General features: G+C 54.4%; 1 protein-coding gene across 2 annotated transcripts in view; it reads right to left on the bottom strand.

Moving 5' to 3' along the window:
- The window catches only part of UBE2L3 (ubiquitin conjugating enzyme E2 L3), a 34,327-nt gene extending 21,122 nt beyond the window's left edge, over window positions 1–13,205 (bottom strand). The window contains exons 1-2 of one of the 2 annotated variants that reach the window (XM_072953529.1): window positions 13,090–13,205; window positions 92–187 (exon numbers count right to left, since the gene is read on the bottom strand). In XM_072953529.1, the coding sequence (XP_072809630.1) occupies window positions 92–187; window positions 13,090–13,116 (123 nt within the window). In that variant the 5' untranslated portion in view covers window positions 13,117–13,205. Of the gene's footprint in view, window positions 1–91; window positions 188–7,001; window positions 7,139–13,089 lie in introns of those variants that run through there. The other variant, XM_031674695.2, reaches the window with a different exon arrangement.
- Window positions 13,206–13,975: the final 770 nt, after the last annotated feature.

Here is a 13,975-nt window from a genome sequence, read left to right as displayed (position 1 = left end):
CTTAGAGCCTCCTTGGGAGCAAAGGAGCCCCGCAGCACACACATCACCTTAAAGAACAATCTGGTAAGAAGTGGAGGTGTTCAATACTCACAGGAACAATAAGCCCTTGCCAAGTCAATAAATTAGCTTCATCAACCTGGATGTTACGGAAGTTTTTCATCCCACATTTGCGGATTTCTTCAAGCTCCTGTTGATTGACAAAGCATAAAGGGGTGTCAAATAGGGGAAAGCACCACATGTCAAGACCCCTCCTGACTCCCTCAAATTAAATCGAGTGCTGACAGCTCCACCAACAGCACTCCAGAGCGTGGCCAGACAGCCTCCACCCGGCTGAGAGGCCCGGAGCCACGGTGGTCCCCTCGACCCATACCCCCGACCAGGACAAGGCCCCACCTCAGTGAACCCACAGAACCCCGAGGACGCACCGCCTCCTCTATGGGCCATCTCCCTGCCGCGGGGCACAGAAGTGGGCGGGGGCCCCAACGCCTTCCGGCCCACATCTGGGAAGCTCGGACAGATCACATGTAAAGATGAAGAAAATGGGGGACAAGGAGCAAGCACGCCCAGAGTTGTCCACCATCACTGGGGATGCTGTTTCAGAAGGCTAGTATCTCAGCCCGGCGCCCGACCAGGAGCATGACTCCAGGCTGGGAATGGGGGGACATGGGGACAGGAAACCTTCACTGAGCCCTGGTTCCCTTGGCTGCAAAAGAAGGGCACTGAGACCCAGAGTTGTAGACAAGGCGGGGAAACCGAGTTGTAAGCAATACAACCCTCGCACACATGAGGGTTATCACCACACAAACGGTCAACACAGCAGAGGCTGTTCCATGCAGAAAGCACGACCAGCTTGGCTCCACTGGGGCCCTGCCCAGTCTTCTGTCTAGAACTGTCACTTGTTTTTCAACTGTGCCCTAGCCTGACATTTCTCACTGCTTCCCCAACAAGGCGTTTAAGCCCCAGCCACCCACTGTGCGCCTGCCCGCCCGCGTCCCCAAAGTCCCTCCGTCCTCAACCCTGGGTGAGATGCCCCCTACTATGCCCCCACCTAGCCTCTCCTCCAGGACACAACAGCCTCCTCCACCTCTCTTGGGTGCCTCTTTTCTGCAACCCCAGAGCACCACCTGCTGAGCCCGGCCTCCTCCACTGGGCCGGCAGGACTGCGCCCTCACTGCCCTGATTTCCTCCCCGCTGGTCCAGCCCACGCACCCTGCTGGAACTGGGAAGTCCCTCCCAGTTCAGTGCCATGGCTCTGATCCAGTCCTGCGTCCTCTGCAACCCACAATTCCATCACACAGCCCGTGTACAAGGCACCCCGGGCACACAAAGGTACGGAAAGGGACGATTCCCAAGAAAGGGGGACTGAGCCAGTGTCATGTGTTCTAAGTTGGAGGATGCGCAGTGTGCCTGGCACAGAGAAGCTGAGAAGGACATGTGTCAAATGAATATGCAGAACAGGCAGCTGGGACACGCGGGCAGAGAACTGGCTGAGTTTCTTCCCACAGAGCACTGCTGCTTGTCGGCCCCGGCAGCCCAACACAACCATCAGCCTCTGTCCCAGGCCCAGAAATTCTGGTCCAGCGGGTGTGGGGTGGAGTCTGAAATGGGGTATTTTAACAAGCTACACAGCAAGATGATGAGTTCCATTTCTAAGCAATGCTCAGCTTCCATGAGGAACATGACAGCGGCCACAGTTGTGACCCCTGCAGTGGGGGAAGGGGTGGCCCGACCCATCTTTCTGAGCCCGCAGGAGGGAAAGCAGGGAACTTGCTGGCAGGCAACTGGCCCTCCTACTAATGTCTAGGACTCACCAGGGAGGCTGGTCTGTGGGTTATGAAGCCCAGGCAGACTCAGGATGGGGGAGAAATAACTCGCACACCCACATGCCCACTCCAGTCCACTCACCAAACAGGACATAAGCACTGAGAAGCAGGTGTGAGGGCAGGGATCAGGAATCCCAGCAGCCCACGTCAAGCTCAAACACTTGCTTAGTGACAGCGTTAGTAAGCAGATGGGAAACTGGGACTTGGAGAGGGAAAAGGCTCTGGGATGAAAAGGGTTCCCCATATGTTTTGATCTTCTGGTCCTTGGCTCTTAAGATTCTGGGCTAGAAACAGAAGATACCACGTCCCCAAGGGCTGAGTCCTACCAAGCTATGAGAAATGTTTTAAACCAAGCACAGACAGGAAAAAAAATTCCAGACAGAATTTTGAAATTAGACAGTCAAAAGAAGAAACAGAGGAGAATAGATTCAATATTCATGGAATGAAATAAACTTCAAAATAACCTATAAATATACCTTATGGCTTCAGAAATCCACAAGCTAACAACGTGAGGTGTGGATAATAAACACAAGAAGATAAATTCCAAAAGAAATTACAAAAATATAGCAAGATGGGACTCAGCTGTAGGATGGCTGTGAAAAATTGAAACTTGCTCAAGAAACTTCAAGGGAGGACCAAGTGGGCCTGCAGGCTGCAGGGAGGAAGGGAGGGCACCGGTCAGCTCTGACATCGAGAGACACATGAGCAAATGTGGGAGCTACATGGTGGGAGGACGCCACAAGCCCACAGGCGACACTGACAATGGGACAGCAGGGAGGCTCTAGAAACAGGAGACTCAACTCATCTTGCTGTCAAGTTAAGCTCACCAAAGACAGAGAGACAAGCTCCTTTGCATAATTCTAACCAACAGGAAGTGGGGATAAGGCAGAAGTGAGAGGAACCAAGACAAACAAACAAAACCAGCCAGCCCTATAATCTCCAGGGAATGCTGGGCAGCCCCCGGGAGTTTCTCAACAAGGCATCCAGCACGACTGTGGACTTAAGCGAGCAGAGCCCTGCCCATTAGATGCCAGGCCTTGTGACACCACCCCACCCGACTTCCCAATGTCCTCTAGAGCCCCAGTGCTGAGAACCACTCTCGGGAGCCAGGATGCTGAAAGTCCCGCGTTGCACAAGACAATCCTGCAGACAAGAACTGTTCAGCCCAAAATGCCAATCACGCCTCCATTGAGAACAAGCTGAAGAAGACAGATTCAAGTCATTCAGAGAAGAGACAGGTTCACCTAAAGGCCTGGCAAACCCTCCAGCGAAACTGCACCCCACAACTGAGGATAAAGAACGGGGAAGGAATGTCAAGGAAGTAGCGCCAACTCTGAGTGGATGGCAAGTGTCTCAGAAGGGTGATGGAGGATTCAACAGAGGAAAGCTGTCCGAGGGGCCCAGCTCCAGAACAGAGACAGAAAGACCAAAGCTAAGACAACAGGGGCTTACCAAATACGTCCCACCATGGCCCGTTTCAGCCCTGCTCAGAGCAAGGGGCCATCGGGTCAGCAGCTTCGGTTGGACGGCACAACGCTGACTGACCCAGGGAAGAGCCAGGGAGAGCAGAGCCAAGGGGTAGACCACGCAGGTGGTGGGAGCCTGGGAGCCAGTGCACTGCCCATCCCGCCGCCCGCTCCAGGCCACAGCTGGTGTGGGGCAGAAGTGGACTGCTGCCTGGCAGCTCCGTGGGCACTGGCCAAGGGATAGTCCCCTGAAGGAGCCTTGCTGGCCCGAGAGGAGCCCAGGCGCAGGACGCAGTTATGCACACCGGGCTCTCCATCACACAACAGAGTAGACACATCCAAGTTTGGGAAAAGAATTTAGTAAAGTCTCTCTTTTCTCTTGCTGAAGTCTATGACGGGCCCTTGAAATCCACGGTCCACAGTCTCCCTGGGTAACCTTCGCACACGGCTTGCCTGAGGCCCCCCAGGAGCCATGACTCCTATTAGCTAGAGCCCATGTCCCCTTGAGGAAACCCAGCCAGACGTACAGAGGAAACGCCTGCTGTCCAAGTCACACTGCTTTGTATTGAATCAATGCTGCCGACGGCAAGTGTCAAGGGAGGGGGTGCTGGTACAGTGTGTATCACCCTGTAATTTCCTACTCACTAAATGGAAAAAGGCGTATCATGCCCCTAAAGAACTAGGGAAAGTAAAGCTGAATGCTGTCTCCCAGGCTGTCGCGGCCGGGTGAGGGCAGCAGAGCTGCTCCAGGGACCTGCAGGGCCAGCAGCAGAGGGCAAGGGCTTCGGGGAGAGAGGCAGTGACAGAGCCCTGAAGGAGGGGAGAAGGCAGGGAGAATGGGCAGGCATCCACATCCGCTGGGAGCGGGGAGTCACACGTGGACACAGAAAGGCTTAGGGAAGCAGAGGAACCGGAGGCTGGCATAGGTGGTTACTAACTTTGGGGACTCAACCAGGGTGTGGGCCCTGGCCCGGAGGGACTGACTCCTAACTAGGCCCACCCCAGACCCTGAACAGAGAATGTCCAGATGGCGAGGGGCACCTGAGCGGGGTCCCAGGTGACGGAGGGGGCACTCCTGCTTGAGAGCCATGAGGCTCAGCCAGCCTGATCCTCCTTGAGGAAGACACTGAGGCCCTGACTAGTTCAGCATCACTTCCATGGCTGGAGATAAGCTCCTGACAGAGCGAAGGCCTCCCACTGAGCCAGGCACACAGAAACAGTGCAAGGAACCCCTCAGATCACAAGTCCACACTAACAGAAACATAGAACTTTTTCTTGAAAAGTGAGTGCTTTCTGTGACTTATCTTGTTTATTTTACTGCTGTCTATTCTGAAGCATCCTACGGGCAATAAAAGCAGAATACTCCAATCCCCAACCATTCTCTTCAACATTTATTTTATACATTATCTGTAGAAATATATTTTGGCATGTGGCTGTTTCAACAAATCATCAGTGGACTAGAAAGAGCAGAGGCTTCTGGAGTCAGACAGGCCTGGGCTCAACTCCAGCCCCACTCTTCACACCTGAAGCTCCAAGTCTCCATCTTACCTGAAAATGGTAGAAAACCTACTTCACAGGGCCCTGCTGAGCCTTACAAGGTACCCTGTAGAGGGCCTAACAGCTGGCACCCCTAGCAGGTACTCAACGATGTCAGTTTCAGCCCCTTCCATAATTGTATCGCCATGTTTCTTAAAATCTAGGGGTGCCAGGGCACCAGTGTTTTCCACAGATATGACGCGGCCATGGCGTTTACACCCTATGACCAGAACTCATGGGGTCTTCAGCGAGAAATGAATATGTTTATGGTTGTTAGCACAAAGCTTTCAGAAATATCTGAACCTTTATATCTCAAATAAAAGAGAAAAAGAAAAGAAACACAAGAGGGGGGCTTGCCAGGGGCATATCACACTCCCCTCTGGAGGGCATCGTCATTGTCAGAATCCCAGCAAAGAACCAAAAGGAGGGATGCCAGGGAAGGGGCGTGCCTTTCTGCAAGACCAAGAGCAGAGGCCAGAGCCTGGGTGGGGGGAGGCGGGGTGAGAAACAATGCTCCACGCTCACGGGGGACCTGACTGGAGCCTCGCATCCCGAGGAGGGCATGTCAGGCAGGTCAGCTTTACTTCACAGATGTAAGGCTGAAAAGAGGTTGGGATAGGCCCAAGTCACAGACCGACCGGGGACAGGGCGAGGCCAGGACGAGAGCCAAGCTGACTGCTCTCCGTGAAGACCTCAGCCACGCGGAGCAGTGCGTCAGGGCAGGGCAGGCTCCCACTGACCAGGACCTGGACCCGGACCCGGACCCGGGCAGGGCCTCCAGTCTCCACCAGGACCTGTGGAGGGTGTGGCAGGCTTGGAACAGCACTTCTCAAGACTGCAAGGGCAGAAGTGCACAGTCTTTGCCTGGGCCGGCACAGCCCAGCAGTCAGGGTCTAGGCTCCTCCTGCTTGGGCAAAACGAAACCTGGCAGATGGAGCCCGAAGTCTGAGGGAAAGTACAGAATCACTCAAACACCAGTTACACAACTGGTAGGACATTAGTGATTTGAAAGAGCCACTTCCTGCTCGTGACTGTATCAAAGTGACGAACTGTGACAGAAATGCACTTTGTAAGCTTGCACACAGCAGCTGGCGGCAATGACACTATATCATGACTTTAATGCCACTCACCACACTGTAAATCTAAACACAGAGCCCAGAACACGATTCTCCTACTTCAGTTACTACTCAGCCCCACACGTCCCCCTCCCAGGAGCCAATGGTATGTCAGTGACCTCATCCCAAGTCACACTAGACCACTACACCTGGCTACGACCCTAACTCAGTGTGGTAGGCTCCCAGCCCTTTGGAGAAATCAGGACACAGAGGCTCAAGGCGAGGACACAGACAAGTCCACGGTGAGATCAAGATCTGAACCCAGGTCCCTGATAACTTGACCACAGCATGCTGTTCCAGGGCAGGGGTCCAGTCCCCAGGTCACCCTAGGAGAATTCTCGGCACAGGCTTCAGGGACTGCACTGCCCACCCACTCCGGGCCCCCGCGGAGTTGGGCCCTCCTGCCGTCTCCACAGTCGGCTCCTGGCTGGCCGCCTGGCTCCAGGATGCGTGTCTGTTTCCATCTGAACATGGTGTGCCTGGCAGTCTGACCTACACCACGGCCTGCAGAGTTCAGTGCCCCAGGAAGAGGATGCGGACGCGGGTGCTGGTCCTTCCGTAAGGTCCGCTTCTCTGAGCCCAGGTTCCTGACAAGTGGTACACTGGTGGGAAGGAGACGTCTACAAACTATCCAGGAAGGGCTCAGGGGCTGTTCCACTTGTGAGCTGCGCCTGCTGCCCCCACTTGTGACAGTGTGGGCAGCGTTCCTTCTCAGGGACGGAGCACCATCACAGGCACTGGATTTGATGCCAGTCACTGCTTTGGCTGCAAACGTGCCCCCCAGAGTTGGGGCTGTCCAACAGCACTTCACCCCTCTGCCAAACCTGCTTGTAAAATGCAGAAGCAAAATCTTGACAAGATAACAAAGTACCAGAAACTACAACCAACACAGACCTGGAACCACTAAAAACAGCACTAAACACCAAACATCACCTAACCCGAGATGAAATCTCCAACTCTCCACCCTGCCCCTCCTGAAAAACCAAAAGCAGCCCCGTGAAAGCAGGAGCAACACCCTGAGAGCAGGGAGACTGGGCAAGGAGCAATCTGGCTCGCCCCACCTGTGGGTGGTCGCTGAGCCTGGGCCTCTCCCCTTGGCAGGGGCCCTGCCACTCTGGACCACGAGACACTGGGGCGAGGGCCGGGAGGAGCGGGGCAGCCACCACAAGCAGCCTTCCTTAACTTCTGCTTCAAGGCTGAAAGAGAAGACAAAAGGCTGCAGTATTATTGCTGCGAGGGGCTCCTTCAAACCCCACCCTCCTCCCAGCTCTGTACCGGGCTCCTCTTGGGACACAGTGAGCACCACTGCCCTGCGCACACATTCAGGGCAGGAAGATAAAATACGCATGGTGAGATTCTCAGAAACAAATTTTGAATTCAAGAGCTTTCCAATTTTGCTGGAAAAAGTAAACATCTTTAAACAAAGACGTATTCACGTAGCTGTCTCAGTAAACCTCTCTCTAACCCTAAGGAACAGGTTACTTCAAGAGGCAGGAGAGCGCTGCGGGCGAGAGGGCCAGCCCAGTGGCTGTCATGTCCAGGCAGGCCTGCCCAGACCGGACCCCAACCCACCTCTGCACCCCAGTGCCCATCCGCCTCCAAACCCAAACCCTCCCGACCCACCAGCTGCTCTCCGCCTCCCGGCGGTGACATCCACAGGGATCTCACACTTGGTATACGCCAAACACTCATCTAAGTGCTTGCTGTGTATTAATTCACTGAATCTTCACACAGGTGAAGTGATTAATGCACAGAGAGGTTAGGCGGCTTGCCTGGGTTCACTCAGCTAAGACGTGGCAGGCCCAGGATGCAACCTCCGGAACCTGAACTCTTAACCACTATTCAGTGTTCTCCCTCTCAGGACCTCTGCCCTAAATAGGAAGACTCTTCTCGCCCCCTTTTTACTGGGGGCAGGGCTAGGTTCATCGAAATGCTCAAGACAGACAGGATGAGGCTGGGCAAGTGACATACGCCAGCAAAGCCCTCACAAGCAAGCAGCCCCTCCAGAACGCTGCCCCTGCGGCTATGCTGAACCCTCACCTGAAAGGCACAGCATTCCTCTGCCAGCTATCCCCAAAGCCATCAGCATCGCCCTCCCTGGCGCCCCTTCACGGAGAGGTAGCCCTGCCAGGCACTGACTGGGCAGAGGGAGGGAGGACTCGTAGCTCTGGAGGGCCAGCGCGGGGCAGGCCAATCAAGGGTAAAACCAGACCAGTCCCCCAGTGCTTCTGGAAAGCACCTCAGGGGCTGGCCTAGCTAAAACCCAAGGAGGGGATGGCGCAAGGTCAGAAGCAGGCGACTGCACTGGGGGTTCCCACGTCCATCCTGAAGGATGAGAGCGCCTCCAGCTCACTGGCCAACTCCCAGCACCCCACACACAGCAGAGGGAGGCCCAGGCCAAGCCCAGCCGCCTCCTCCCCACAGAGGGTCTACCTGCCTGCTCTCCGTCCATCAACTGGCACACGCAGACAGCCCAGGACCTCTCCTCCCTCACTAAGCAACTTGAGAGCAGTGCCCAGGAGAGGCACCCCTTGGGCTGAGTCTAAAGGACAAGGAGCAGCTCTGGTGCAGAGAGGAGGTGAGATTGGGCACCCATCAGAGACCTGGGTGTGCAAAGCATGCGTGTCTAGCGGATTCCATGGGTGAGTCAGAGGAGACAAGCCTGGCGAGACCGGACCAGGAAGGAGCATGCTAAGGGATGTGACTTTTTCAGTAGAGTCCCGCCCTCCTGAATTAGGTTCCAGTTTCTGAGTGCAGGGCCTCGGCACGTGCACGTCTCCTCGACGCACTGCTGGGTGGGAACCACGTGGGCCTGAGGAAGCTAACTGGTGTGGAGTACAAAGAAACCACTGAGCGATGTGATGCAGGTGTCCGCCACAAATGGGATGGCCCGAACTCTGGAGCGGCGGTGGGGATGCAGAAAAAAGACGGGCAGAGAACAGAGATAAAGGCCTAGTTCAGCAGAATCTGGCAAGTGGCTAGATATGGGGGGAAGGGGCATGGCAGGCTCCCCCAGGTTTTTCCTTGGCGATGCAGTAGACAAGTGGTCCATTAACTAAGGGAGGCAAGATAGAAGTAGGGGCATGGGCAGGGTTTAGACCCAGGGGCCTGCAGGTCCAAGCGCCATTCAAAGGAAACTCTCCAGGCAGGTAGATACAGAGTTTAGGCTCAGGAGGGATGTCTTCCTGGTTCTCGAAGCTTTAAATCCTAACTTACTGCTGCAGCAAAGAAAATAGAAACAGCCCCTGAGCATTTAGTGATACTTTCTAACACAGTGAGAATAGTTTCAAGTGACCTGGCATAATAAAACACTAAATCAACAGTCTCTTAACTCAGAGTTGTAACAAGAGCAAAAAGGTCCCAGTACCCTGAGACAAATGTTTCTGTCCTGGTGGACACCTCAAGAAAAGGTCCCAATGTTGCAATAACGAGGACACTCTTTCCCAGGGCCTGTCCCAATTACCTCTTAATAGAGAAACATTTACAAAGAACATCATTAAGGCAGGCTAAACCAGTCCCAACTTCCTAGGATGCATGAATTTTGGGTAAAAAAATGCACTGCTTTCCTCGATTCCCAAAAACCCAGTGGATTCAGAACGCTTACACTGGCACGACACCATTTGTAAAAACCCCGACACATAACACACCTACCACCTGCACGCACCACTCCTCTGTGTTAATTACCCAACCACAGATACTAAACTTGGGCTCAACAGCAACTAGTTCACTGCTTAGTATGATGAATTCCAAGGAATGAACTGTCATTTGGAAACCCCTCCTACTCACCCACACGTGACTATGGACTGAAAATACATCAGTATGGAGCTCTGAGTAAATGTTATTTGAACAGCATTAAAAGGTTGCCACAAATCTCAATTCCTTATCTCAATAGTTGTACCATAACAACTAATAAAAAGTCACCCCTCATTTAAACCCACAGGTTTCCCCACTGTGAAAAGCCCTTCCGGGAAGACACCCAGCTGGAAGGCCCTTAGAGGGGATGAATGCAATCCAGACGCTAAAAAGAAATGATCAGACTGCAACCAATTTCCCTCAGCCACACCTATAGGTTTCACTTTTGTAACTATTTCCCCTCCTGACTGAAGCAATGGTTACAATCTGGTTGTTGCCATCAATGCTGAATTAGCTGTTTGCAAATTAAAATGTAGTTAATGTTTTGTTAACACTGTAATTCCTAAAAAGGGTTTTCAAAAAGGCTAATTCTTTTGGTAAATGCTTTTTAAAGACTTGATCATACTCACTTTGCCTAAAATAACTTCTCAGCCAGATATATGCAAATCACTCCACTTTTAATAATGTATCTTACACTATCTGCAGACAGTCCATTGTTACAAAGAAATCTTTGATTCCAAGTCTAAGTCAGAAAGTAGTTTCTGAGGAAATCTAAAGTTCTTTAAGAATTTTCAGCGTCACTGTCAACATGTTTACTTTTCATCATTTAAAATCTTTTCTAGTATCCACCCCATGTACCCACCAACCTGCATGGATAATTTTTTTTTTTTAATATAACTTAACCCGACTCTCAGAGCCAATGATCAGCCTCTTGTAACCAGCATTCCTACTGAACTGAAAAACTTTCATCCACAATTCAAGAAACAACATACTCCTCCATGCATCTTTGTAAGGAGAAAGGAGGCAGTGTGACAAGGAGCACGGAACTTGGGATTTGGAGCCAGGGAGATGTAGCATGTCACCTCTCCCCGGGATGGGCTGCTGCTCCACCTTAAGTAACACTCTTAACCTAAGTCTCACACCCTTCTCATTTGTAAAATAAAGATGATGATGCACTAACTTTAAGAGTTATTGAAAAGATAGGAAAAAACTTAAGCAAATGATCTAGTGCTTAAGTACTCAATGTTACATATTTTTTCTGAATTACAATTCTTTTAAAACAAACAAAAAAATAATTTAAAAAAACCATAGTAACACCCATCTCAGACCCCTGCGAGCTTGGGAGCCCCAAACTGGGTCAACTGGGCTAGACTAAGGGATACTAGAATGAATTAGGTCAAGATCCCTGCGCTTTAGGAACCTAGTAGGAAAGACAAGTCTAACACACATCCAATTGTGACAAGTGTTCAAACAGAAACGTAAAGAAAGTGCTGTGGTCACACAAAGGAGGAAACAACTCATTCTGAAGGGGGAGGGGACGGGAGGCCTCACAGAGTAGCTGGCCTTAGAGCTGAACACAGGAATTCCCTGCAAGGGGGGAAGTCGAGGGGAAGGCAGCCTTTCTCAGGTAGAACAAACAGCAGGTGCAAAGGAGACCTCAGGGCACGTGGTCAGGTAAGGGCAGTGAGGGCAGGGGGCTTTGGAGTCAGAACTAGTCGATCATAGCACACTCTCCCCTAGCTTGGAAAACTAGGGCAAGCCTTGCATTCCACCTTCTCACCTACAAACTGCGAATAACAGGGTCTGCTTCACAGGGAAGATTAAGCACGATCAAGAATGTGAAGGACATGACACAACATTGTAAAATAACTATAACTCAATAAAAAAAGTTTAGAAAAAAAAAGAATGTGAAGGACAGAGCTGCACAAAGTAAAAGCTAAGGAAAAAGGCAGCTACTGTGACTAGGTGCAAGGGTGGTAGGGAACCACGGAGCAGGAGGTGTGACTGAACAGATTACTTTCAAGCAGCCTAAGGGTCTGGCATGCCAAGAAGTTAGGATTAACTTCTGAGGACAATAAAAGCACAGAGGATTTTGATAGGAGAGTGAATGGATTAAAATTTGCTTTAGAAAAAGAACTGTGGAGGCTCTGAAGGCAAGTCAGAGAAGGCGAGAACTCTGAAAGGCACCCGAGAGATGAAGGTATAGATTCAAGAAATTTCAGGAAGATGAGAGGAAGGTACATCCAGACATCTTTCGATTAAAATCCGAACGGCTTCCTGGATGACTTGGGGAGCAGAGAAAGGAAATAAGCGAATAACAGTCCTCTTATCCAGATGACTGTGTGAATGATGGTGTCACCAACAGAGAAGTCTGGAGTCTGCTGACGGTTCTTTTGTGCCCACTTCCAATCCAGTTTTATGTAGTTCAATGTCGTTCCAGCCCTTAGCGAACAAAAGAAAGGAAACGTTCCCAGGGAGGGAGGGCCCAGGGGCTGTGACTCCAAGTTCAATGTCTGGTTCTACGGGAGCACCGCTCTGCCCAGGAGGAACCCCAGCCCTTTATCTCCCCTCAGGAAACCAGCTCCTTGGCCCTTTTTATTTCCGGCCGATGCAGCCCGGCAGCACCTCCGGCCGGGCAGCCGGCTCGCAACCCTAGGCGAGTTCGGCTCCGCGGGACGCTGGCAAACACACTCGAGAAAGAACTAGGCCCGGGTGGCATCCGTGCTCCTCACCCGAGGAGCCAATTAGCAACACGGACCCTGCTGCATTCAAGATACAAAGTACCAAGTTATTTTTATAAACTTTGGCCGGTTTTGACTCCAACCCCCTCGGCCCGGCCAGGCCAGTGGCACTTTGCTCTATCAGGGGAAGGAGCACGGAGAACGAGAAGCGCGCAGGGAAGGAGCTGGGCAGGAGGCCCGCGCCGCGGCCGGCCGACCCCCGCCCTCCCGCCTCCCGGGGCAGGACTTGCCGCTGTGTGACTCCGCAGTCACAGGCGACAGTCTGCTAGCACCCGGCGCAACCTAGAGTGCCTGCCACAGACCGGCCTAACTTTGGCCCCGCGGCCGCCTCCCCGCGAGCCCCCCGCCCCGCGCGGCCCGCCCGGCCGGCTCCCAGCCCCGAGCGCTGCGGCCCAGGGCGGGGCGGCTCCGCGGCGCGGGCTCGCTCCGGCCGCGCTCCGGAGCTCGGGCCTCCCGCCGGCGCCGGTGGGCCTGTCGCCGCTGCCCGCCGCCGCCCCGGCCCGGGGGCCGCCACCGCGCGGAGCGAGCCCGCGGACCGGGCGGGGCGGCTGGACGGGGCCGGCGGGGGCCGGGGGCCGGCGCGGCCTGGCGCTCCCGTCGGGGCTGCGGCCTAGGCGGCCCCGTTAGCTCCCTCAGCGCGCGCGGCCCGTGGCGGCGGGGCCGCACGGGGCGGGGGGCGGCGGCGGCGGCGGCGCCCGAGGGGCCGGGGCGGCCGCGGGGCCCCGGCCCGTCGCCGCCCCCCACCCGCCCGCCGGCGCCGGAGAATGGCTTTTACCTTCATCAGCCTCCTGCTGGCCGCCATCTTGGATCTGGTGCTGCTGCTGGCCCAGAATGCATCGCGGCCGCCGGGCGCCGGAGCCCCCGCACTTCCTGGAGCGGGGGAGGGGCGGGCGGCGGTGCGGCGCCTGGCGAAGCGCCTACTGTGCGCCGCCGGCGGCGCGGGAGGCCGGGAGAGCGGGGAGAGCGGGGCCCGCGCGCGGAGGCCGTGCCCTCACTGGCGTCCAGTGCGGTGGCGCTTGGAAGCAGTGCCTGGCACACAGTAGGTTCACAGTGAACATGAGATGTGTGAGCAGCCAGGCACTGCTAAGCGCTGCTAAGGGCGAAAGGAAAACCGGGTGACGGGAGTGGCTGTGCGGACCTACTTCTCATCAGGAGGTCGGGAGCCTCCCTGAGGGAACAGAAGAAATTAATAACAGCTAACACGCACCGTGACAGCTCCATTTCACAGAAGCACAGAGGAGGCCCAGGGTTTGCCCAAGGTCACGCAGTCAGCCAGGGGCAGGGCCCGACTGGTGCTCCACAGTCTACGCTGGGACCTGGACCCCGGGAAGGAGCAGCCCGAGGGAGGAAGGGGAATGCTTCAAACAGGGGAAGCAGCACGGGCAGAAACCATGGGACCGTCCGGGTGGCCAGAATGGAGTAAGACAGTTTAGAGTGAGCGAGGAGGGTGGGTGACAGACAGCCTTATAGGAACCAGAGACATGTGGCTTTTCTTCTCCGTGGGGTGAGTGGCCTTCGGCGGATGAACAGCAAGCAGCCACAGAGCGAGACGCGCGTGTGTAAGGAGAGGACTCTGGTTGGAGGATGGAGGATGAGGTAGGTAGAGGATGAGAGGGGAGCAGGGCCATTGCAGCCACCGGGGCAAAGAGGTGATGGTGGTT

This window comes from Vicugna pacos, chromosome 32, assembly GCF_048564905.1.
Source record: "Vicugna pacos chromosome 32, VicPac4, whole genome shotgun sequence".
NCBI lineage: Eukaryota > Metazoa > Chordata > Mammalia > Artiodactyla > Camelidae > Vicugna > Vicugna pacos.
The sequence above is the reverse complement of the archived record's forward strand: the minus strand, read 5'-3'. Positions and strand labels throughout refer to the sequence as shown.